Source organism: Ornithorhynchus anatinus, chromosome 2, assembly GCF_004115215.2.
Source record: "Ornithorhynchus anatinus isolate Pmale09 chromosome 2, mOrnAna1.pri.v4, whole genome shotgun sequence".
Lineage (NCBI taxonomy): Eukaryota > Metazoa > Chordata > Mammalia > Monotremata > Ornithorhynchidae > Ornithorhynchus > Ornithorhynchus anatinus.
In genome coordinates, this window is record NC_041729.1 from 34418088 (window position 1) to 34444978 (window position 26891).

The window sequence follows — 26891 nt, forward strand, 5'->3', positions numbered from 1 at the left end:
GAAACGCTCAGTAAATACGACTGAATGTATGAATGCACGCGCCCATGCGGGCATACATGCCCCCATGCAGGCAGACAGACAGACAGTCAGGCATGCATGCCCCCATGCACGCAGGCCGGCAGTCAGGCCCGCCCCTCCCTCGTCCCGCCTCCGCCCAGCCCCGCAGCCCCCGGAGCCGGTCCTGCGCGGGCGGCCAGAGCCCGGGCCGGCGGGGGTCCGGCTGGCGGGGGTCCCGGGCTGTCCGTCAAGAGGGAGGGCAGGGCCCCGGGCCCCAGGACCCGCCCCTTCTCCGCTCCCTAAGGAGCGGCCGGTCGGGCCCCAGTGAGAGCTCGGCAACTTTTTTGCGGGCGGGGTCGTCCGGTGCATGGGCAGAGGCGGCCCCCGGCCCCCTGCCCCGCCACCATGGACGTCCTGCCCTTCGATGACCCCTCTTCGCTGACCCCGCTGGACCCTTCGTCGCTGACCCCGTCCCTGACTCTCAGTGAAGCCGACGACATCGACTCGGCGCTGCTCAGCGACATCGACGGTGGGTCCGCCTGCCGAGGGACACCCCCTCCCCGGGCACGGGACGGTCCTGGGGGGTGGGGGGCACGGGCCTGGGGGGGCGGCTCTCTGGGGCTCGCACTCCTGGCCCCCGCCTTGGTTTGGCCCGCCCTCCCCGTGATGTCAGCAAGGGGGTTACTCGCGGTCGTTCCCTCCGGCCTCCCTGGGTTCATTCATTCAGTCCTATTTATCGAGCCCTTGCTATGTACGCAACACTGTACTAAGCGCCTGGATGTACCATTCGTGCGGCGGGGGCGCCTGTACTGAGCGCCTCGGAGGGTCCAGCGCAGCCCACTTAGCCGCCCAGGGCAGAGTCTACCGGTCCCGGAGGGCAACTGTCCCCAACTCCGCCTCACTGACCCCTGCAGCTCGAGGGGCATCGAGGCCTCCCCCCAAGCCCGAGTACCCAGCCGTGCTCTTTGCCTGCTACTCCACGCCTCCGCTGCGAGACCTTGGACCGGTCACTGTACTTCCCTGCACCTCGGTGACCTCGTCTGTAAAATGGGCACTGAGGCTGGGAGCCCCACGTGGGACATGGACTGTGTCCAAACCAACTGGCTTGTGTCCACCCCACTGCTTAGTACAGGGCCTGCCACATAGTAAGTGCTTAACAAAGACTGTTATTATCATTATTACCTGCATCCCCCAGCGCCTTACGGTACCTTCCCCAAATCAGGTGGATTATATTGAGCACTTACTGTGTGCAAGAACACTGCACTGAGCTCTCGGGAGATTACAGTATAACAATCCGTAGACAGCCCACAATGAGCTCACGGTCTAGAGGAGCCAGACATTAACATTAAGCAAATTTTAGCTCCGTACAAAGGGGCTGTAGGGCTGAAGGAGGGTGAATCAAGAGTGCAAATCCAGGTGCAAAGGCAACACAGAAGGGAGTGAGGGAAGAGGAAATAGCTTAGTCAGGGAAGACTTCCTGGAGGAGGTGTGCCTTCAATAAGGCTTTGAAGGTGGGCAGAGCGACTGACTGTCGGACAGGAAGCAGGAGGGTGTTCCAGACCAGAGGTAGGATGTGGACGTGGGCTCGGTGGTGAGATACACGAGACCGAGGGACAGGGAGGAGGTTGGCATTGGAGGAGCCAAGTGTGCAGGCTGTTTAGTAGTGGGAAATCAGGACAGAAGCAAGGAAGGGGAAAAGTAATTGAGTGCTTTCAAATCTGGTAAAGAGTTTGCGTTTGGAGAAGCAGATGGTCAACCACTGGAGGTTGTTGAGGAGTGGGGAAACATGGACTGAATGGTTTTGTAGAAAAAAAAATTACCGGGCAGCAGAGTCAAGTGTGGACTGGAGTGGGGAGGGAGGCAGGGAGGTCAGCAGGGAGGTCGATACAGTCATCCACTTCAAGTAATGAAATACTTCCTTCCCAGCACCCCAAGTTTTGCACACCCACCAGCAATATCCAGCACTTAGGCACTTATTTATTTATATCCACCCTGAGTACCTTTGTCTATATGCTCTCCAAGTATGCATTAGATTACCTTTGTTGATTATTCTGTAATTATTTTCCGTGTGTCACCCCCCCCCCCCCAGTAGAGTGTAACCCCCTGGTGGGCATTGTTTCACTTGCTTGTTTGGAACTTTCCAAGCATTTAGTGCAGAGCATTGCACCCAGTGGGTGCTCCATACCTGAAGGACCTGGGTTCTAATTCCAGCACCGCTACTTGTCTGCTGCGAGACCTTGGGCAAATCACTTACCTCTCTGCCTCAGTTCCCTCATCTGTAAAATGAGGATTAAGACTGTGAGCCCCATGTGGGATATGGACTGTGTCCAACCTGATTAGCTCGCATCTACCCCAGTGCTTAGTACAGCACCTGATACATGCTAAGCACTTAACAAATACCATTAAAAAAATGCCTACTAGTACTACTAGGGGAAGGATAATCCATTTTTCCTGCTTCTCTCTGGAGTTCCTCCAGATGCTTTATAAACCACATGTAGACTTCAGTTCCAGAACTGCTCTCATTAGCAGGTCCTGGCCTCTGGGGCTTTATGGGACTCCAGCTCACCCTCAGTCTGACCCCCGAGAAGCAATGTGGCCCAGTGGCTAGAGCCTGGGCCTGGGGATCAGAAGGACCTATGTTCCGATTCCAGCTCTGCCACTTGCCTGCTGCGTGACCTTGGGCAAGTCACTGAACTTCTCTGGGCCTCAGTTCCCTCAACTGTAAAATGGAGATTAAGACCATGTGGGACAGGATCTGTGTCCAACCCGATTAGCTTGTATCTACCCAAGCGCATAGTAAAAAAAAAAAAACCAAAAAAATAAAAAAGGAGGTCAAGGAGGGGAAGGAAGATGGGACTAAAGCTGATTATAAAGTTCTTTTTTCCTTGGTTTTCTAAACCAAGGCAACGACGCCATTCAAGCAACTTCCCTCCTCCGCTGCTCTCGCCGCAGACCTCAGAGCCCTGGAGCAGCACTGAAGGGATTTACCCCTTTCTGGGTCTGGCAAATCCTTTTAAATTTGAAAGTTCCAACGATCAGACCCTAAAATGTTGAAGTCTATTGGGGTGTGGAGGAGCTAGGTCTTGTTAGGCTCCTCATATCTATCCATTGCAGCTCTCTCCTCACTCCCTCTCCAGGAAGGGGATGAGGACAGTGTCCCTAACTCCCAGGCAGGAGAACAGAACTGTGCAGTTAGAGGAAGTGACACAGAGGGGTGAGTCGCTGGCCTGGGAAGCCGCCTGGTAGCCCGACACTAATGACAAAATTTGCAAATGCAGTCCCCCTTCACCCCCCAAAAAATCTTAAAACCAGTGTAAAAGAATACAACTTAAGTCCACACTTCTTTGTTTAAATTTGTTTCCCCTCTCCTCAGAGTTCCTCTGTATGACTGGATATTTGGAAGCCTTATTAAAAGCACATCTCCTCCAAGAGGGCTTCCCCTTCTAAGCCCTCATTTCTTCTCCCACTCCCTTCTGTATCACCTTTGCATTCGGATTTGCACCTTTTACTCCCTCAGCCCCACAGCACTTATGTATATATCCGGAATGTATTTATTTATATTAATGTCTGTCTCCCCTCTAGACTGTAAGCGCCTTGTGGGCAGAGAGCGTGTCTCTCACCTCTGTTATATAGAGTACTTTCCCAAGCGCTTAGTACTCTCCCAAGCGTGTAGTTCAGAGCTCTGCGCACAGTAAGCGCTCAGTAGATACCACTGATAGATTAATTGAAGACTAACTTTGTCACCGAGGCTGGTCCCTGGAGCGATAGTGGTTTCTTGTGCTTTGCCTAACAGTCCCAGGAGACCAGGCTTTTTATTCATGATTCAGTCATTGACTCACTCACGGAACTGGGGCGGAGACTTAACTCCCTGAAGGCTTGGAATATGGGTTCACTCCGAGCCAAGTCTTTCCCATCCCGTACCTCCCCATCATTCCTTCATGCATTCATTCAGTTGGATTTATTGACTGCTTACTGTGTGCAGAGTACTGTACTAAGCTCCTGAGAAAGTCAATACAACAATAAATAATACAACAATAAAGAGTGACAGTCCTGCCCACAGTTACCTTACCATCTAGAGGGGGAGACAGTCATTAATATAAATATAGAAATGACAGATATGTACGTAAGTGCTGTAGGGCTGGGAGGTGGGATGAATAGAGGGAGCACGTCAGAGTGACATGGAAGGAGTGGGAGAAGCGGAAGGGAGGGATTATCAGGGAAGGCCTCTTGGAGGAGATGGGCTTTCCGTAAGGCTTTGAAGCGGGGCAGATCCCTACCCTACCACTAAGCCTTAACATACTGAAATAACGGGACCTAATAATAATAAGTATCAATCTTTCAATAATAATTAGTGCTTACTATTTGCAGAGCACTGTTCTAAGCATTTGGGAGACCACAACACCTTAAAATTAGCAGAGCCATTCCCCTGCCCATAAAGTTATGGGATTTAAGCACCTACTACCTACCAAGCACTGTACTAAGCACTGGGGTAGATACACAATCATCAGGTCCCACATGGGGCTTACTGTCTGAGTAGGAGAGAGAACAGGTATTGAATCTCCATTTTGCAGGAGAGGGAAATGAGGCCCCGAGAAGTGAAGTGACTTGAACGAGGTCACCCACCAGACAAGTGGTGGAGCTGGGATTAGAACCCAGGTTCTCTGACACCAAGGACCTGTGCTCTTTCCACTAGGCCACACTGTTCCCCGTCATTTACCATCTTTGAATTAGGCTTCATGCAGCCCCTTTTCTGGAGAGAGTTCAGAGGATAGTTGTGTAAAGAGACCAACAGAGGCAGCACCCAACACAGAGCCTTTCTGGTTTGGAATTGGGTTGGGGGGAGAAGACTGCGTGTGTGTGTGTGTGTGTTTAGAATGTAAGCTCCTTGAGAGCAACAGCAATGCCCAATTCATTTCTTCAATCAGTGGTCTTTATTGAGTACCTTCTTTGTACAGAGTTTTATACTACACATTAGGTAGAGTATAGTGTGAAACACATAGACCCCCCACATGGCTTAGTGGATAGAGCGTGGGCCTGGGAGTCAGAAGGACCTGGGTTCTAATCCCACCTATGCCACTTGTCTGCTGTGTGGCCTTGGGTAAGTCACTTCATTCCTCTGTGCCTCAGTTACCTCATCTACAAAATGGGAATTAAGATTGTGAGCCCCAAGTGGGACATGGACTCTACCTGACTTGATTAGTTTATACCTACCCCAGTGATTAGAATTCTTGGCACATAGTAAGCGCTTAACAAATATCATTTAAAAAAAAAAGGATGGTAATCCGATCCCTGCCCACAAAGAGCTCTCAGAAGAGAGCGGGACAAACACCCAGCATAACCCTTTGCAGGAATTGATCAAACAGTGGTATTTATTGAATGCTTACTGTGTGCAGAGCACCCTGCTAAGAGCTTGGGAGAGTACCATATAAAAGAGTTGGTAGATATGTTCCCTGCCCACAACGAACTTTCAGTCTAGAAGCTCAGAAGCATGTTGTAATGGATAGAGCACAGGCCTGGGAGTCAGAAGGTTATGGGTTCTAATCCCGGCTCCGTCACTTGTCCGCTGTGTAACCTTGGTCAAGTCACTTCACTTCTCTATACCTCAGTGACATCATTTGTAAAATGGGGATTAAGACTGTGAACCCCATGTGCAGGTTGATTACCCTGTATCAACCACAGCAATTAGAGCAGTGCTTGGCACATAGTAAGCGCTTAACAAAGATCATAATTATTATTCAATAAATACTAGATCTTGGTGATGACTTGGTCTTTGTCCTGGGAGGTTGACAGCTGCCTTCTGCTCATTGGAATCAGAAAGGAAAATATTTTGTGGTAGTTGGCCATCAATAAGCCCAAGCAAGTCTGTCCAGATTTTAGTGTTGTTTTCGCCGTTCAGGTCCTAGGGCTTCCATTCAGGAAACCCCAATGGACCTTGCCTGTAGATTCCCAAAGGGAACCAGCTCACACATGCGTAATTCCAAGAATCACTACTTGAGCGGAGGGGTCACTGGTAACAGAATGAATGATCTCAGTTTTTCCTACTTTCCCAAAATAATCTCTACCCGTGGTTGAGCCCACAAAGGGGAGTTTTCCCGATCACAAGCTGAGTCCCTTCACTTTTGCAGCCACAAAAAGTAGAGCTGAAGCAAGGGACCCTGGGTTTCTGACCCAGGAGCCAGAAGCCTTTGTGGTTCAGCCACCTACATCCCCACAGAATCAGAACCGCTCTGTCCGGGACTGGAGAAACCCTTCCCGGGAACAGCACGTACCATCTCTAAGGAATTCCCAGGAAGAGAGGGACCAAGGGATAAAGTCAGTCCAGGGAACCAAGGAGAGGGAAAACTGGAGGCATCGAGGGGGCCGTGCATTCTGAGAGCCGGGGGTCGGGGAGAAATTACTAGATACGAACGTAAAGGCACCCAGCCCTAACGTCCGAGTCCAGTGAGAGGAACAGAAGCAGTGAGTGCTTGAAACAGGAGTCAGTCCACAGGAGCCAAAGAAATCCAAGCCAGTGGCAGCCCCGCGACTGTGAGAAAAAGGAGTTGGAGCAGCGAAGGTTCGGGAGAGGTGGAGAAAAGGCCAGGCCGTAACCTCCGGAACAGCAGACAAGGGTTATTGACATTGCTGGAGCAAGCATGTGCCCTCTGCTTGCTTTGGCCCCGAGCCTCTGGGGCTGTTAGGGGGCTGAAGGCGGGGGGGGGGCAGCGTCCATGGGAATTGATTTGGGCTGGGACGGGGGTGGAGAGGAAGGGTTACCTCTGGGCAGTGGCCCCTAACCTCACCCTTTGCCCCAGGCGGGTGCTCTGCTCCCGTTTCGGAAGCACTACTGTTGTCTCGGAGCAAAATGCCATCCGGCTGCTGATAGGAATTTCCACCTGGAATGGGTCAGAATGGTCAAGCAATAATATGGATGGAACGCTTTACTCTGTGCACAGGATTGTACTAAGTGCCTGGGAGAGTGCAAAAGAGTTTGATCGACGTGATCCCTGCCATTAAGGAACCTAAGGTCTTGCCGAGTGATATCTGTTGGGCTCTGGCCCAGAGGTAGCTTGGGTAATTGCCTCAGCTTCCCTAAAATTTCCTCTCCGAGGCCCTGTGATCACTCTTAAATTTGCTGCTCTTCTCCACTTCCTCACCTAATTGAGCCATCCACGTGACTGGCAGTTTGTTGATAGTGAAACATAAAGCGTAGGCTTGGGAGTCAGAAGGACCTGGGTTCTAATCCCAGCCCCACCTCTTGTCTGCTGTGTGGTCTTGGGCAAGTCACTTCACCTCCCTTTGTTACCTCATCCATAAAATCCATACCTCATATCTCTATTCAGTTTAGACTGCGAGCTTCATGTGGGGGGTCAGGGATTGTGTCCAACCTGATAAACTTGTGTCTATCTCAGCACTTAAAACAATGCTTGACACATAGTAAGCACTTAACAAATACCATTAAAAAAATGCACAGCAGGAGGTTGTGAACACAAGTGCTTAGGTGGTGCAGAGGGGGCAACTTGGTATTGGTGGTGTAAAATGGGGAGATTAGAAGTCAACTGGAGACGGTCGTCTGGAGAAGAGGTGATTTCAGAAGAGCTTGGAAGCTGGGGTGAGCAGTTGTCAGTAAGATGTGAAAGGTGAGGGAGTTACGGGCAGGAGGGAAAGGTGTGAGCAGGATGTCACTGATGGGAGAGGCGAGACCAAGCACAGTGAGTAGGTTTCCATCAGAGGAGCGAAGAGCGCGAGTCAGGGTACAGTGGGAGAAGAGAGTAGATAAGTGGGAGGGACAGAGCTGATTGAGTTCCTTAAAGCCAGTGGTCTAGAGTTTGGGCTTGATGTGGACAGGAATGGCATTGATGTTTTTGAAGAATGAGGGGATGCAGAATGATGTGTTAGAAAAATGATCGGAACAACAGAGTGAAATATGGTCCACAGAAGGGAGAGACTGGAGACTGGGAGATCAGTGAGAAAGTTGACATCTAGACTGTAGGCTTATTGTGGGCAGGGAATGTGTCTACCAACTCGGTTGTATTCTCCCAAATGCTTAGTACAGTGCTCTGCACACAGTAAGAAGCTCAGTAAATACGATTGATTAATTGATTATGCCAAGTGCCCGGGCCAGTGGAGTGTGGCCGTTTGGATGGAAGGGCAGGGAAGGATTCTGAAGGTGTTGAGGAAGAAGTGCTTGCAAGATTTGGTGATAGACTCAATGTGGGGGTAGAAAGAGTGGGTGAGTCAAGGATAATGACAGGTACACAGGCTCAAGAGATGGGGAAGATGATGGCATTGTCAATTGCGATGAGAAAGTTAGGAGGAGAAGATTTGGGAGGAAATGTAAGGAATTTGGTTTTAGACATGTCGAGTTTGAGGTACTGGGAGGACATCCAGGAGGAGATATCCTGGAGGTAGGAAGAAATGTGAGATTGTAGAGCTAGCAAGGTAGATTTGAGAAGCAGCAAGGCCTAGTGAATAGAGCAGGGAGAAGGATCCAGGTTCTGATCCTGGCTTCCCCAGTTGTCTGCTGTGTTGACCTTGGACAAATCACTTCACTTCTCTGTGCCTCAGTTACCTCATCTGTAAAATGGGGATGAAGACTGTGAGCCCCATCCGGGATGGGAACTATGTCCAACCTGATCAGCTTGTATCTATCCCAGCGCTTAGAACAGTGCTCGACACATAGTAAGCACGCCTTGGTGCAGTAAAGGTGGAGGAAATTGAACTGGAGAGGGTCGAGAAGAGAGTTGGAGGAGAAGAAGCGGAGGCGACGGGTGTGAACAACCCATTTGAGGAGTTTGGACAGGACAGTCCCTAGTCATTGGGCCTGCCCTGGAGTTACCCTTAAGATACCCTGAAACTTGCAAAGGTCCAAGGCAAAATATGACTTCTATAAATACATTTGATGAGAGATTGATCCTCTGGGTGAGGGTTCAGGCCTCCGGCCTTCTCTGCAAACTCGGACCTCGAGTCAATCACCCCTTTTTCCTCGATCACTCTAAAATAGGTTGGCTTTTGTTTTGTTTTCAGTGGGAGTGGGTGCCCTGTATTACTGAAATTTTCTGAGGTCGACCCAATCAGCAAGACACAGTTTTACTGATTTACTCTGAGACCAATTACTCCTTGTCGAGGTGATAGAAGTAATAGCGATAGTAAGTAATGGTGGTGGTGTTGGCAGTTGGATTGAACACTCACTGGGTGAAATGCTACAAAGCGCTTGGAAAAAACAGAACAAATCAGGGACACGTCCCTTGCCCACAAGGAACTTATACTGTAATAGGAGAAGCAACCTAAAAATATCGACACTGAATAATCAGAAGAAGTAATTGAATAAATATAAATACATAAGTGTCAAGGCTGAGCATAAGTCAAGCGCTTAGTACAGTGTTCTGCACCCAGTAAGCGCTCAATAAATACGGTTGAATGAATAAAGTGCTCAAGTGGCTAATTGGGATGCTGGAAATGAATTGGGGGATGCATTTTGGAGAAGGTGGGCTTTCTGATGGGCTTTGAGTATGGAGAGGGCTGTGGTTTTTCAGTTTTAGGCGGGAGGGAGTTCCAAGCCGGGAAAGCAGTGTAAGGGAAGGGATGGAGGAGAGAGAGTGTAGGGTGAGGTACAGCGGGAAGCTTAGCTTAAGGGAAACGGAGCAGGGGAAGAGAACAGATATTTAAGATGGGGAGTCTTGAAGCCAGTTGTGAGGAGTTTTTGCTTGATGCTGAGGGGCAAGGGGAACCAGAGGAGGGTTTTAAGTGAAGAGACGTGACTGAGTGATGATTCAAAAAGATGGTCTGGGCAGCAGCGTGACGTATTGAATGGTGAGGCTGCGTTGCCTAGTGGTTAGAGCACGGGGCTGGGAGTCAGGAGGACCCAGGTTCTGATCTCATCTCCGCACCACTTCTCTGCTGTGAGACCTTGGGCAAGTCACTCAACTTCTCCATGCCTCAGTTACCTCATCTGTGAAACGGAGATTTAATACTGAGCCCCAAGTGGGACCTGGACTGTGTCCAACCTGATTAACTTGTATCTGCCCAGTGCTTAGTAGAGTGCCTAGCATATGGTAAGCGCTTAACGAAAACCATAAAAAAGGTCGGGGGGAGATGGTGGGGGCTTATCCCATTAGGATGCCTTTAGCCCATCTTTCTAGAAACAGGAGATTCACCCGTTGTCTCATCAACTATTCTGTAGTAATATCGATTAAACGCTTACTGTGTGCAGAGCACTGTCATAGGCATTGGGAGAAAATACAGATGCAGGAATTAAACACAGTCCCTGGCCTTTGTGGGGTTCACAATCTAAACTTTTAAACAAGGAGAAGGGATTGGAGACAGACACGTCAAGAGCGATGAGACATTCAAACACAGCACAAACAAGTAGACAGGTTCAAAGTATCGGCGGTTTTGAAGGTGTCCAAGAGCATGCCACAGCCAGCCGAGAGCGGGGACCCCTCGGGACCCTCAGTTCTGGGAGGAAAGGAGGTGGTGATGGCAGAATCTGAAGACGGCGGGCGGGAGCAGCTTTTATCCTCAGCCAAGCACGGGTAGACCATGCTGGAAGTGGGTCCCTCGGGGGAGCCGCCTTCCCTTCTGCCCTGCAGTGCTCCACATACAGTTAGCACTCAGTAAATTTAAACTTTTAAAAAGTTGAAGGCCACTTGGAGACAGGCCTCTCATTTTAAGGAGAAGACGGCCTCAGGATTTGGAGGTCCTTTAACAGCATACAACTAAAAGTTGGCAATATTAGCTGGGGTTTTCTTGGTAAGCCGACCAAAGGGAGAACAATGCACAGGGCCCCAAACTGTGGAATAAAACAGAAGAAAAACCACAGGCTGCTTAGTCACCTTACGAGAAATAGCAGAGTGTGCTAGAGGGGGTGAGCCTGGATCGAGAGCAGAAATTTGATGGAACAAGAACATAATGACTTGTTTGAAGCAGGAGAAGCACACGTCACCACCCAGTTAGTGAGAAATAGACTTCTGAATATGGTCTACATAGGTCCACCTTTCTTCATTAACAGATCCCAGTTAATGGCAACTGTAAACTGGGTTTTCAGTGGCAACAAAACCCACTGTTAAGACAAAACCCAGCCAAAATGGAGCCTGTGTAGTGTTCAGGGAATAAACGAGGGAAGTGTGTTCGGTGGCCCTGATTGTAGCATACACACAGTTCCCTTGACACTGAAAAGGAGGTGAGTTGCTTTCAAATCAAGGACAAATCTCCATCAACATCATTCAGCAGGGTTTGTCGAGCACCAACTCCAGAGTTGCTTAGCACCCAAAGCTACTCAATATAAATGAAGAATGATCAGGGCAGGGAGGGAGGAAAGAAGAGAGAACAGAAAGAGATTGAAGATGGAAGATGAGCATAAGAATGAAAGGTATATTTTTATGGGTAGAGGATGGTGCAGAGTTGAATTAGGAAGAAGGATTGGAAGAAATTGAGAACAAAATAAAAATGTGGGCTAGAGAGAGTCTCTCCCTGCGTAACAGCCAATCTAAAGCCGTATGTTTCATACATAAGTTGTGTCTGGCTATGGCCACCAGATCGCAATACAGACCTTATTCTTGTTTTTGCCTGATGGGGTTAATAAATCAATATGATTAAATGGCAGGTTACATATTCTCCTCCCAAAGAAAGAAAGAAAGCTGAAAAATGAAAAAATGAAGACTTTTTCCTCTGGAGTGATATTTTTATGGTATATTTTTCATGAAGAAAGTAAGGGAAGAATAGAGTAGGAGAAAATTTTACAGTACAACTTTCCCTTTTGGAATACTACTGAGGAGAATTAGCAGGAATCTTGTGCTGGCTCTTCAATCACTCAGTCAATCCATCCTATTTATTGAGCACTTACTATGTGGAGAACACTGTACTAAGACACACTCCCTGCCCACAGTGAGCTTATAGTCTGGAGGGGGAAAAGAAGGAAAAGCCTGAGTGTTAGAGAAATGGCAGGAGAGGAAAAAGGGGTCCCAAACAATTGAAGGAATGGGGTATAAAGAGGGGAAGGTAAACACCCAAATCTCAGATATCCTAAGAGAAAAGCATACAAAGGTAAGAAATGCTACTACTTGAGTCCATCCCACTCGATACTTGGAGAAACAGTGAGCTGACTGCTTGAGAAGCAGCAGAGCCTCGTGGAAAGAGCACAGGCTTGAGAATCAGAGGATCTGGCTTCTAAACCTGACTCCGCCACCTGCCTGCTGTGTGACCTTGGACAAATCACATAGCTTCCCTGTGCCTGTTTTTCATCAATGCCTGTTCTTCCCCCTATTTAAACTGTGAGCCCCGTGTCAACAGGGTCTGTGTCCAACCTGATTATTTTGTATCTACCATAACAATTTAGCACAGGCCTTGGCACAGAGTACATGCTTAACACCTACCGCAATTATTATTATTGCCCTCCTTGACTTCCATTTTCGTGATTGTGGTGGTATCATCTAGCATCCCCAGTTGACCCCTCAAAGTACTAACCCGTCAGGAATGGTTCTCCTTTTTTACTCTTCTGGAATCTTCTAACATCCCCAGCTTTTCCCTCTGAGACCCCCATTAGAAGCTGCTTGAGCATGAATTCATCCAAACACCCCTCAAACCTACTGACCTCCACATCTTCCTGGGGGATCACATTCCCCGTGCTGGGTGAAAGTGTTTGCTTTTTTAGGCTCTGACCCTGCTGTTACATACCTGCATGCTTCAGTCGGTATTCCCTTCACCCTGGTTTTGGGAGGCGATTCCAGATTTCACCACGACCACATCCCCCGTCGTTCCGTAGACCTCGGTCGAGTCCTCTGAAGCCAGTGGCCCTTCACTGCTCTAGTGGCAGCTTCTCCATCCCTCTGATCATCTTGGTGGCCCTTCTTAGTACCTCCTCCTCCTTCCCGAAGTCCAGCAATTCATGCATTCATTCAGTCGTATTTATTGAGTGCTACTGAGTGTAAAGTACTGTACTAAGCGCTTGAGAGAGTACAATATAAAGGAGATCTGCCTCAGATTCCAGTTGCGGACGAGCCGGCATTTTTGATGGGTGGGAAATTGTTGCCCTTTGTATTATTTTTCAGTATTCTTCTTGCTGAGGTGATAGAGATACTGATAAGTCTGAAGGAAAGGAGATTTTTATCAAGGGAGATAGGAAGTTTGTAGGCAAAGGCTGTAAGATGGGGATTAAGACTGGGGGGCCCATGTGGGACATGGACTTTATCCAACTTGATTAGCTTCCATCCACCCCAGGGCTTAGTACGGTGCCTGGCATGTAGTAGCCGCTTAACAAATACCATAAAAAGACAAAAAAGTGTACACACAGTGTACAGCACAGTGTACTCAAGATCCCATGTGGAAAGGAAGTAGAATTTTACAGCCATCGGGTAGATGGAAGCTCGGTAACCAGAGGTTTTACGTTGGGAGAAGAAGTGTTGGAAAGGGTGAAATATTGAAAATAATAATGATAGTATTTGTTAAGTGCTCATTATGAGCCAGGTACTGTTCTATGCGTTGGGGTAGTTACAAGATAAATGGATTGGATGCAGTCCTTGGCCAACATGGGGCTCATGATCTTAATCCCCATTTTACAAATGAGGGGACTGAAGCCCAGAGAAGTGAAGTGACTTGTCTAAGGCCACACAGCAGGGAAGTGGTGGATCCAGGATTAGAGACCAGGTTCTTCTGACTCCCAGGCCCATGCTCTATCCACTAGGTCACACTGAGAACTCTCATCTAGGACTAGAGGGAGAAGCCATACTAAAGAAGAGAGATAGGTGGAAAAAGTGATGTAATTGTGGTGAAATTTGAGGTTTCAAAGAACAGTAGGTATTCACAATTGGAACGCATTAAGAATGGAACTTGAATGTAATTTTTTTAGAATCATTTATCTGCAAGAAAAAGGAGTAGATTTGCACAAAATGCTTTGACCTCTGGGAAGATACCCTTCTGGAATTGAAAGATAGAAAATATCAAGTTTCTTTTCTCCCAGAAGAGGGATATTCCAGAGAGGGAAATCCTGGCTCAGGTTTTTTGAACAAAGCCTATTGTGAGTGACCCATTTGACTGCAGGAAAAGGACCAATCTGAACTGATTGATGGCCTGGCTCTTGGGCGATGTAGCAAATGTCATCTGGCAGAGCTTAAGCGGATCCATCGTAAGGTGTTGCTTCAAAAACTGAAAGGGTTCATCCGATCAGGTCAGAGGCATGAGCCTAGTCAGGACTTGAGTTCAGGATTTTCCAGCAGCCAACCCTCCCTCACAATTTCTCCTGATGATTGCTCCACCCCCTGAGGCAGAAAGAGAAGCTGGTCCCCATCCCTCCTGCCAGACATGGTGAAACCACCCTCAGGAACAGATTTGGTGTTCCTTTTTTTAATGGTATTCATTAAGCACATACTATGTGTTAAACACTGTTCTTAATGCTGAGGTAGGTCCAAGTTAATAAGGTTGGATACAGTCTCTGTCCCGCATGGGGCTCACTCAGAGTCTAAGAATGAGGGAGAGTAGTCATCCCCATTTTACAGTTGAGGAAACTGAGGCACAGAGAAGTTAAGTGACTTGCCCAAGTTCACACAGCAAGCAATTTGCAGAGTCGGGTTTAGAACCCAGGTTCTTCTGACTCCCAGGCCTGTGCTCTCTCCACTCTCGAATCTTGTCCCTCAGTACGAGCCCATGCCGCTCCCGAGCCAAGCTCACACCTGAGCGTTGTGGTTGTACAAGGAGTCCTGCTGGCTGGGTGGTTCTCTTGTCATGCACTTGTAATTTTCAGGGCATAAATTACAATTAAAAACATATATATAGTTACCATTTTTATTAACTTTTTTCATTTTACCTGGAAAAACTGGTGTTCTAAGGCAAGGGTGTATAGGGTCCACTGGGAAATCTGCCTCCGACCATGTCCTTGAACCAGAGGGAAGGAAAACACCCACAAGGAGAACCTAGCATGGGCCCCAAGGGGAAACGGGTTTTATTTTACCATCTCAGTGTGGGATGGGATCCAGCAGGGTCTGCTCTCTGATTGAGATTCCCTGGGCCGTTCCAGCCCTGTCCCATGGGACTTGTCCAGGTGGGCAGCAGAGCCAGGGAGTGGGCCTGGTGCCAGCCTTTTCTGGGAAAGTTGCTGATCAGAGCATTGCCCTGGGAGGGTTCCTGGGCCTACTTCCACAAGGCTCAGCCTTGGGCTAGACCCTGCATGCAAGTGCGTGTGCACATGTGGACACACACAGGCACACACCCCTCCCCCCTCCAGTGTCCTACCTCCTGGGAGCACTGGGAAGAAGAGTGGGTATGTAAAAAGCAGGTGATTATTGGTTATTACTGGATACTGGATTTCCCTTTGGTTGGTTGTGGCCCCCGGGGTCTCCTTTTACTGGCTGGATGCAGGGGCAAAATTTGGAGGGGTGCAGCCCTCAGATGAGTGGGTAGCGGGAGGGAGGGAGAAGACAAATGTGCCCCCTTACCCGCCACTGGTCCCACAGGATCCCAGAGCCCTTGCTCATAGAACTGGCTGGCCGGATGGGACTGGTGTCTGGTGGTCACTGGTGGCCTCCGCTGCTACTGGGCTGTTTTTGTTCTTCATCGCATTTATTGAGCACTTATCATTAATAATAGTAATAATTATGGTACTTGTTAAGCGCTTACTGTGTAACAGGCACTGTTTAGGAGAAGCAGCGTGGCTCAGTGGAAAGAGCACGGGCTTGGGAGTCAGAGGTCATGGGTTCTAATCCCAGCTCCGCCGCTTGTCAGCTGACTTTGGGCAAGTCACTTCACTTTTCTGGGCCTCAGTTCCCTCATCTGTAAAATGGGGATTCAGACTGTGAGCCCCACATGGGACAACTGATCACCTTGTATCCCCCCCAGCGCTTAGAACAGTGCTTTGCACATAGTAAGCGCTTAACAAATACCATCATTATTATTATTACTAGGCGCTGGGGTGGATATGAGCCAACTGGGTTGGATACAGTCCCTGTCCCTTGCAGGGCTCACAGTTGCATTTTACAACTGAGGTAACTGAGCCATAGAGAAGTGAAGTGACTTGCCCAGGGTCACACAGCAGACAAGGGGCAGAGCCGGAATTAGAACCTGTGACTTTCTGACTCCCAGGCCAGTGCTTACTGTGTGCATAGCACTGTGCTCTTGGGCAGGCCTGTCCCTGCCCCGGCCTGGTGGGGAAGGAGCGGGATGGGGTGGGGGAAGAAACCTGTGTGTGGGTATGGGGGGGTCTAAAGCAAGTCACTTAGCTTCTTGGTGTCTCAGTTACCTCATCTGTAAAATGGGGATTAAGACTGTGAGCCCCACATGGGACAACCTGATGACCTTGTATCTACCCCAGTGCTTAGAGCAGTGCTTGGCACGTAATAAGTGCTTAACAAATACCACCACCATCAACACGAGAAGCAGCGTGGCTCAGTTGAAAGAGCCCGGGCTTGGGAGTCAGAGGTCAAAGAGCCCCCGCCACCTGTCAGCTGTGTGACTTTGGGCAAGTCACTTCACTACTCGGTGCCTCAGTTACCTCATCTATAAAATGGGGATTCAGACTGTGAGCCCCACGGGGGACAACCCGATGACCTTGGATCTACCCCAGCGCTTAGAGCAGTGCTTGGTGTGAGCCCATCATCGGGCAGGGACTGTCTCTATCTGTTGCCGAATTGTACATTCCAAGTGCTTAGTACAGTGCTCTGCCCCTAATAATAATGATGGTATCTGTTAAGCACTTACTATGTGCCGAGCACTGTTCTAAGCACCGGGGTAGATCCAGGGTCATCAGATTGTCCCACGTGGGGCTCACATTTTTTAACCCCCATTTTTCCAGATGAGGTAACTGAGGCCCAGAGAAGTGAAACGATTTGCCCAAGGCTACCCAGCAGACAAGTGTCTGATTAGAACCCACGACCTCTGACTCCCAAGCCCGGGTTCTTGCCACTGAGCCACGCCGCTTCTCTACACATAGTAAGCGCTCAATAAATACTAGTGAATGAATAATGTTGGTATTTGTTAAGCGCTTACTATGTGCAGAGCACTGTTCTAAGCGCTGGGGGAGATACGGGATCATCAGGCGGTCCCACGTGAAGCTCACAGTCTTCGTCCCCATTGGGTTCGAATCCCGGCTCTGCCACTTGTCAGCTGTGTGACTGTGGGCAAGTCACTTCTCTGTGCCTCAGTGACCTCATCTGTCAAATGGGGATGAAGACTGTGAGCCTCACGTGGGACCACCTGATGACCCCCTATCTCCCCCAGCGCTTAGAACAGTGCTCGGCACATAGTAAGCGCTTAAACACCAACATTATTATTTTCCAAATGAGGGAACTGAGGCCCAGAGAAGTGACTCGCCCATAGTCACCCAGCCGACAAGGGGCTCAGTGGGAAGAGCACAGACTTGGGAGTCAGAGGTCACAGGTTCTAATCCCGGCTCTGTCGCTAGTCAGCTGTGTGACCTTGGGCAAGTCACTTAACTTCTCCATGCCCCAAATTCCCTCAACGGTAAAATGGGGATTACAACTGTGAGCCCCACGTGGGACAACCTGATCACCTTGTATCCCCCAGCCCTTAGAACAGTGCTTTACCATAGTAAGCGCTTAACAAATACCACAATTATTATTATTAGGGGGCAGAGCGGGGATTCGAACCCACGACCTCAGACTCCCAAGGCCGGGTTCTTTCCAGTGAGCCGCGCTAAGTACCACCATGTAGGAGCCCCTTCCCCCCTTGCCAGAGCTGGGCTTGGACCGAGGTTTGACCTAAAGTAACCTCCTAGGGGTCGGCGGGTCCCAGCAGGGCGAGGGTTAAGGCGGGATGCCCTGGAGTAACCCCGGGCCGGCCGGGCGGGGGGGAGGGGGGGAGGAGGAGGGGGCGGGGCCTCCGCAGCGAGGCGGACGGCGCGGGCTCTGATTGGTCGAGAGCGGTCACCCCATGGCGGGGCCCCAGCTCCGGGAGGGGGTGAGAGGGCGGAGCTTGGCCGCTAGGGGGCGGGGCCTGGGCCGAGGGGGCGGGGCCCGGACGCAGGGGTGTGACCCGGCCGCTAGGGGGCGGGGCCCGGCCGGGGGGAGGAGGGAAAACGTGCCATTAAAAAAAAAGCCCCCGCTCCCCCTCCCCCGCCAGGTTTGCTCCAGGCCATTAGGGACCGGAGCGTCCCGAGCAGGGTGTCGGCAGGCGGACCCCCTCCCCTCCCCTGCATCCCTTTCCTCCCCCGCCCCGGCCGCGATGGACTGCACTTTCGAAGGTATTTTCCCCCTTCTGCATCGCTCCCGCCCCGGGACCTCGAAGCGCTCCCCGTCTGCCGAGCACTGCGCTAAGCGTTGGGGGGAGGGGCCCGGGCATTCGCCTTCAGGGGAGGGGGAGAAGGCGACCCCATCCGCTTTGCAAAGGAGGCTGCCCCGAGGAGCCGGAGAAGGGGCTCGGTGGGCCCTCTGCCCCCTCCCCACATTCCTCCCAGCCTGGGGTGGGTTAGGGGGCTTGGCTCTGGGGCTGGGGCTTGATCGATGGATGGATGGATCGATCCATCCGCCCAACCAGGCCCTGGGCAGCGCCAGCTTCCACCGGTCCCCGGCCCCGTGCCCCCTTCCTCCCTCGTTCGTTCATTCAGTAGTATTTATTGAGCACTTACTATGTGCAGAGCACTGTACTAAGCGCTTGGAATGGACAGTTAGACCCCCCCGAGGGTCACAGGTGTGTTTCAGAAGAGGGTCAGGGACGTGGCTCTTCGGCTTCTTGGAGGAAGGCAGGTTTGACTTTCCTTGACTTTGGAGATGAGGATGGGGTCTCTTGGGCCCACCGAGTCCCTCTGTTTCAGCTCACCCTCCTTAAGCGTTTACCGTTCTTCTCACCCTGCCACCTGTGAAGCGCTTCCTCTGTGCTGAGCGCTACGGGAAGATAATCAGATGGGAGACGGTCCCCATTCAACTCTTGGCTCAGGGTCTGTAAAAGGGAGGGAGAGCCGGTATCTCATCCCCCTCTTAGAGATGAGGAGACTGAGGCCCGGAGAGGTTAAGTGACTTGCCTGTGGTCACACAGCAGGCCATTGCAGAGTTGGGATTCGAACCCCTACTCCTGACTCCCGGGTCATGCACTGTGCGCATTTGGTTGTCGGTCCATGAGGTCTGGGGCTTTGGGGTTCAGGCTGGCTGCATTTTAACAGGTGCTCGTTGTTGGGCTGGGAACGTGTCCACCAACTCTGTTGCATTAAACTCTCCAACACAGTACAGTTCTCCGCACACAGTGAGCGTTCGATTAAATACCGTTGATTAATTGATTGACTGAGACAGGTGACTGACTTTAAAATTTTTTTTTTAATTTAATGGTATTTGATAAGCACTTACTAGGTGTCAGGCACTGTGCTGAACCCCAGGGTAGAAAAAAGATCATCAGGTTGGACAGAGTGCCTGTCCCACATAGGGCTCACAGTGTTAAAGCCCCATTTTATAGGTGAGGTAACTGAGGCCCAGAGAAGTGAAGTGACTTGCCCAAGGTCACACAGGAAGCAAGTGGTGGAGCCGGAATTAGAACCCAGGTCCTCTGACTTTCAGGGCTGGGCTCTTTCACGGGGACACACTGCTTCTTGGGACTTGCCCTCAGAGGCCTTCAGGGTACGGGGGCCATATCTTCAGACCCCTGCTAGGCACACCTTTCCCGGGCTGGGGAGAGGGCGTTTTTGGGGTTACAAGGCCGGAGCCTCTGGGCTTCAGCCCCCGGGAGGCCGTGGTCCAGGGCTCGGCTCCAGCGTCCCGACCCGCTCAGCCGGGACAGTGGGTGAAAGGCAGAGTGGGAGCTGAGCTGATGTGGAGCTAGGAGGCCGCCTACTGCACAAGGGAAGGACACCGGTGCCAGCTGGGATAAAGTTCCCGGAGGGCTGGGAGACGGACGGGAGCCGTGTCTGATCCTCATGATCCGTGCAGCCAGGCCGGGACTGGCAAGGCAGAAAGGGTCTGGGGGGCTGGCCTCTTGGAAGGACCCAGTCCCGTCACCCATCGTTGACCCCAGTGCTCAGTTTGGGCAGAGAATTGGAGGGGGAGAAGTCACATGACTCCTGGACTTCCTCTGAAAGGCCTTGCTCGCCTTCGGGAGAAGCCAAGAGACTTTGGCTCGGTCCTTAATGTCCAGATCCCTGTCTTCGGAGACTGGCCGATCACGGATCTCAGCGTCTCATTTCTTAGGGACCAACAGGTACTGAAGCAGAAGTCCAGGAGCCCTGGGCCCCCTCTTTTGACCACATGAATGAATTTGGGCAAGATGTGTCCCTGTCCCGTGCCTCAGTTTACCCCCCTCTGAATCTGCTCAAATATTGTCTACTCCTGGATTCTTCTCCCCTGACCCCTCGTGCCCCATACTCCCCAGCCCAAATCAGGAGAATAGATGAAGCAGCCTCTATGTAAGGCCTTTGGCAAACAAGGCAGAGAGAGTGAAAATCTAACTCTGGTCCCGCATAGCCCCGTGCGGTCAGCTGAGGATGCTTCAAGGAGCTGAAGCCACTCAGTGGAGGAGGAGAGTGTGGTACAGTGCTGTGCATACAGTAAACGTTCAGTAAGTACCACTGAGGGGCCAGTGGCCCGTGGCCGGGGCTGGTTGACCCCTTGAGCCGTCTCTCCCAGTCCTCGGGGGTCACCCTCTCCTGGGATCCGGGCTACTGGGTCTGTGGCCTTCTGGCATAAGGTGCCCTCTTCCAGCGGACACTCCCCCGTCCCTGCAGCCTTGGCCTGGAAGGAAAGGGGACTTTGGGTGAGGAAACATTGGCTTCTGAAGCAACATTTGGCCGGTGAGATAGGTGCAGGCCGGCTGGGATCCAGGTCAGGGCAGGGCAGAGCGCTGCCTCAGCCGCCTCTCCTGGAGGATTGATACGGTTGTTTTCCTAACTCTTGTGGCATCCTCAGGCTCGCCGCCCTTCCCTCTCTCCTCTCGTGGTATGTCTGCCAAGGCCCACGCAAGACCAATGACTTGGCCCCAGGTCTCTGCCCCTCCCCACTGGGGTTTGGAATCGGTGGCTCCAGCCAACTCTGGCTTAATAATAATAGTAGTGTTTGTTATGCACTTACTGGGTGCCAAGCACTGTTCTAAGTGCTGGGGTAAATACCGGCTAATCAGGTTAGACACAGTCCCTGTCCCACATGGGGGTCACGGTCTTAATCCCCATTTTACCGATGAGGAGACTGAGGTGCAGAAAAGTTAAGTGACTTGCCCAGGGTCAACCAGCAGACAAGCGGCGCAGCTGGGATTAGAACCCAGGTCCTTCTGACTCTTAGGCCCGTGCTGTTTAACCAGTAGGCCACGCTGCTTCTCATGGGTCACACAGCGGACAAATGGCGGAGCCGGGATTAGAACCCAGGTCCTCTGATTCCCAGGCCCATGCTCTTTTCAGCAGGCCACACTGCTTCTCTGCTTCCCACCTGGAATGGCATCACACGGAGTAGTCTCCGGACACTAGGCTGGGGGCCACGGACCTGGGTTTCCCTCCTTTTACCTCCAACAGGGATTAGACGGGAACCATTCATTCACTCAGTTGTATTTATTGAACACTTACTGTTTGCAGAGCACTGTACTAAGCACTTGGGAGAATCCAATGCAACAATAAACAGACACATTCCCTTCCCAAAACAAGCTCATCCCAGTAGTCCCATCCACCGCTCTCCAGCCGGACCCAAGTGGCACCTCGCTTCCCCTAAGTTCCCAGCAAGTCAGGGTCTCCACAGAGCAGGGAGGAGAGCGGCTGATGGAAGTAAAGGAATGTCCTTCCCTGAGCTCCTCAGAGTCAGGCCCAAATAATAATAATTGTAATAATGAATATGGTATTTGTTAAGTGCTTACTATGTGTCAAGCACTCTTCTGAGCACTGGGATAGATAAAAAGGAATCAGGTTGGGTACAGTCCCTGTCCCACCTACAGATCCCCATTTTACAAATGAGGTAACTGAGGCCCAGAGAAGTGAAGTGACTCACCGAAGGTCACATCACAAACATGTGGCAGAGCAGGGATTAGAACCCACATCCTCTGACTCCCAGGCCAGTGCTCTTTCCCCTAGACCATGCTGCTTCCCAGAGTGACCCGTGGATTTTCTCCGTACCGGGTGGGCTGCTCCCGCTCCGTCGGCCATCTGGGCTGACGTTAGCCAGCCTGAGGGGCAGCGGAAAAACACCACCAGATTGTCTCAGTCTGCTCTGCCGGAAGGAAGGATTTCTCTACATCCACTGAGAAATATTCTTTTTTTTAATGGCATTTGTTAAGCGCTTACTATGTGCCAGGCATGGTACTACTTCAGTCTGCTGCCCAGATCATTTTTCTACAAGAACGTTCAGTCCGTATGTCCCCCTCCTCAAAACCATCCAGTGGTTGCCCATCCACCTCCACATCAAACAGAAACTCCTTACCATCGGCTTTAAAGCGTTCAATCGCCCTACCTCCTCTTACCTCTCCTTGCTACTCCTGTACTTCAACCCAGCCCGCACACTTCACTCCTCTAATGCCGGCCTACTCATCGTCCCTCGATCTCGTCTACCTCGCCGCCGACCTCTCGCCCACGTCCTGCCTCTGGCCTGGAACGCCCTCCTTTTTCATAACTGACACAGTTACTCTCCCCACCTTCAAAGCCTTATTGAAGGCACATCTCTTCCAAGAGGCCTTCCCTGATTAAGCCCTCATTTCCTCTTTCCCCACTCCCTTCTGCATCACCCAGCCCCACAGCATTTATGTACATGTCTGTAATATTTTTATTTATATTAATGTCTGTCTCCCCCTCTAGGTGGTAAGCTCATTATAGACAGGGAATACATGTGTTGTATTATCGTGTCGTACTCTCCCAAGTGTTTAGTACACTGCCCTGCACGCAGTAAGTGCTCAATAAGTTTGATTGATACTAATTGCTGGGGTACATACAAGCTTATCAGGTTGGACACAGTCCCTGTCCCACATGGGGTTCACAGTCTTATTCCCCATTTTACAGATGAGGGAACTGAGACGCAGAGAAGTTAAGTGGCTTGCCCATGTTCATGGAGCAAACAAGTGGTGGAGTTGGGGTTAGAACCCAGGTCCTTCTGACTCCCAGGTCTGTGCTGTAACCATCAGGCAATGCTACTTCTTGTCTTTTGAACAAGATCAGTGAAAGGTCTTGAAAGTGTTTCAAACTAATCTAGTTGGGTATGGGTGGGTGGAGGGTGTGACATTTAAACTCACTTCTCTGTGACTTCTCTTTTGTCATCAACCATTTGTTAACCACAAACTATAATAATAATTAGTGGTTACACAGAGGACAAATGGCAGAGCTGGGATTAGAACTTGTTAAGCGCTTACTGTGTGCCAAGCATTGGTCTAAGCGCTGGGTCAGATATATTTTAATCGGATTGGACACAGTCCATGTCCCACTTGGAGCTCACGCTCTTAATCCCCATTTTACAGATGAGGTAACTGCGGCTCAAAGAAGTGAAATGACTTGATCCAGGTCACACAGCAGACATAATGATAATGTTGGTATTTGTTAAGCGCTTACTATGTGCAGAGCACTGTTCTAAGCGCTGGGGTAAATACAGGGTAATCAGGTTGTCCACATGAGGCTCACAGTTAATCCCCATTTTACAAATGAGGTAACTGAGGCACAGAGAAGTTAAGTGACTTGCCCACAGTCACAGTCACACAGCTGACAAGTGGCAGAGCTGGCATTCGAACCCCTGACCTCTGACTTCTAAGCCTGGGCTCTTTCCACTGAGCCATGCTGCTTCTCTGGAGATGGGATTAGAACCCAGATCCTTCTGACTCCCAGGCCTGTGCTGTACCCACTAAGCCATGCTGCTTCTGATACTGGGCTGGACTGGTAGCGGCTGGATACAGAATGTGGAGACCTCTGACTATAAGCTTCTTGCAGGCAGGGAGCGGGTCTTTGTTATATTGTACTCTCCCAAGCACTTACTACAGTGCTCTGCGTATATTAAGCGCTCAATAAATACAATTGATTGATTGCCCTCCAGGAGCTGGCACCCTGTAACGAGTGAAGGTGAGGCCGACTGGCAAACATAAATCCGGTGAAAGGACGAGTAGATCCGGGTCTGGTGGAACAGATATATAAATACCCAGATGTGTTTGTTCAGAACTCTGGACTAGAAATTTACCATCCACATGAGTGAAGGAGCATGAAGGGAAGCAGCACGGCGGATGGATAGAGCAAGGACCTGGGAATCAGAAGGTCATGGGTTCTAATCCCGACTCCGCCACTCATCTGGCTGTGTGACCATGGGCAAGACATTTCACTTCTCTGAACCTCAGTTGCCTAATCTGTCAAATGGGGATTGAGACACAAAACAGGGACTGGTGTCCACTCAATTTGCTCATTATCAACCCAGCACTTAGTAAAGTGCCTAGCCATAGGAAGCACTTCACAAATAACATCATCATTATTATTATTGGATTGGAGTCGGTTGGGGGGGCCAGATGGAATGGGCTACTTAATCTTCATTGCTAAAAGGCATTAGAGGAGGTAGCGGTTTTCAGACTTTAGGACACAGAAGGGACAGAGTGCGGGGCAAAAGGAGGAAAATGTCAAGAAGCAGGGGGAGGGCTGGATGAGGAACCAGATTTAACTGGGATCAATCTCGGGGCTGATTCCCTAGTAGCGACCCAGTTCAAGTATCTGAGCTTCTGTGGCCCCGCAGGAGGTAATCTAACTAGTCTTCATCCGGGTCACCCCGAAATAGAGACAGCACCCTGAAATACCATTTGATTGGTCCCGGGAAAGGAGAGGAGCATTGCAACATATTCCATTTTCGGAGCATTGCAACATATTCCATTTTTCTCTCCACTCGTGTCCTTCGCATTTCCTTGGAGTTCCTTGCTCCCTGATGTGGTGGTGGGGTGCGGGGGGGGCGGGACATCACTGACTCCCACACCAGACTGTAAGCTTCTTGAGGTCAGGTATCTACTGATTCAGTTGGATTCACCCAAGTGCTCAGTTACAGTTCTTTGCACCCAGTAGGTTCTCAGTAACTACTATTGCTCGATGTATCGGGTTCCAGGGGAATCAATCAATCAGTGGTATTTATTGCGTGCCTACTGCATGCAGAGCAACCAGTTAATCAATCGTATTAAGCATTTACTGTGTCCAGAGCACTGTGCTAAGCTCTTGGGTGAATACAGTAGAGTTGGTAGGCACATTCCTTGCCCACAGTGAGCACCGAACTAAGCGATTGGTAGAGTTCTTCATCATCATCATCAATGGTGATGAGTGCCTACATTGTGCAGAGCACTGTACTAAGTGCTTGGGAGAGTACAATATAACAATAAACAGACACATTCCCTGACACAATGAGCTCACAATCTTACTCTCCCCTCTTCAAAGCCTTATTGAAGACACATCTCCTCCAAGAGGCCTTCCCTGACTATGCCCTCCTTTTCTCCCTCTCCCTTCTGGATCGCCCTGACTCCCTCCCTTTATTAATCCCCCCTACCAGCCCCACAGCACTTATATACAAATCTGTTTTGTTGTCTGTCTCCCCCATTTAGACTGTGAGCCCGTTATTGGGCAGGGATTGCCTCTATCTGTTGCCGAAATGTACATTCCAAGCGCTTAGTACAGTGCTCTGCACATAGTAAGCACTCAGTAAGCACGATTGAATGAATGAAATGTATTTATTTATACTATTGTCTGTCTCCCCCTCTAGACTGTAAGCTCTTTGTGAGCAGGGACTATGTCTGTTTATTGCTGCATTGTACTCTCCCAAGCATTTAGCACAGTGCACTGCACACAGTAAGTGCTCAGTAAAACCGTTGACTGACTGACTGACTGCCTGCCTGCCTGACAGGCCCCTGGGGATCAGGGATTTGCATGGTGCTGTCCATGTCAGTGGTAGGGCTTGGGGCAGGGCCCCAGCTTTCAGCATTTGTGGGGCTCAAGGTGAGGGGTGAGGAGATGGTCATCCCACAAAGGTGGAGTCTTGATCCGATGCTGATCGGGGGTCATTGACCCCATTGATTGTTTGTCACGGAACCTTGTGAGGGGCTTGGAGAGGAACACGTGCCCAACAGCAAACTATTTAGCCCCCGGCAGGTTGATGAGAAGACTGGGGCTGTGGCAACTTGTCCCGGACCAGTGTTGTCCTGGCAGGGTTGGGGTGGTTACAGAGGAGCTGGGGTCATTCATCCATTCAATGATGTTTATTGAGCACTTACTGTGGGTAGAGCACCGTACTAAGCGCTTGGGAGAGTACAATATAACATAAGGAGCCTTTTTTCCTCCGCACAATCAGCGTACCATCTAGAGGGGGGCCCTGCATACCCTTGGCGATGAGGGGAGCAAAGATGAGTAAAGCCAGTAGACATGGGATCCAGCAGGGCCTTCGCGAACCCTGGCCAAACCCCCAGGCCCCTTCGGTCGGAAGTCCTCCAGGGGATGCCCAGAGGTGCGCATGTGGGTTCTGTTTGATTGGGGACGGACTCCCCCTGGGGCTGTGGAGCTCCCCATTCCTGGTAAGGCTTGGGGCGAGGCTCACATCTGGAAGGAGGCCTTGGGGAGCAGAAACGTAGCTCTTCTCCCCTGACTTAACCTCACTCCTTATAATAATAATAAATAATAATTGGGGTATCTGTTAAGCTCTTTGTATGTACCAGGCACTGTTCTAAGCATTGGGGTAGATAAAAAAATAGGTTAGACACAGTCCCTGTCCCATGTGGGGCTCACAGCCTTAATCCCCATTTTATAGATGAGAGAACTGAGGCACAAAGATGTGAAGTGACTTGCCCAGGGTCACACAGCACACCAGTAGTGGAGCCGGGATTAAAATCCAGGTCCTTCTGACTTCCAAGCCTGTGCTCTACCATCTACCCCACACGCTTGGCTCCTCTAATAACAACCCAGTCACTGCCCAATGCCCTGGCCTCATCCCCTGTCCATTCATTCATTCAGTTGTATTTATTGAGCGCTTATTGTGGGCAGAACACTGTATTAAGCGCTTTGGGAGAGTACAGTACAACAATAGACA

The 26891-nt window shown here is 50.5% G+C and overlaps 1 protein-coding gene across 1 annotated transcript in view; it reads left to right on the forward strand.

Moving 5' to 3' along the window:
- The first annotated feature begins 229 nt into the window (after positions 1 to 229).
- Positions 230 to 26891, forward strand: part of SREBF1 (sterol regulatory element binding transcription factor 1) — a 41686-nt gene continuing 15024 nt past the window's right edge. The window contains exon 1 of the mRNA XM_029056407.1: positions 230 to 526. Within this exon, the coding sequence (XP_028912240.1) occupies positions 403 to 526 (124 nt within the window). The 5' untranslated portion in view covers positions 230 to 402. The remainder of the gene's footprint in view (positions 527 to 26891) is intronic.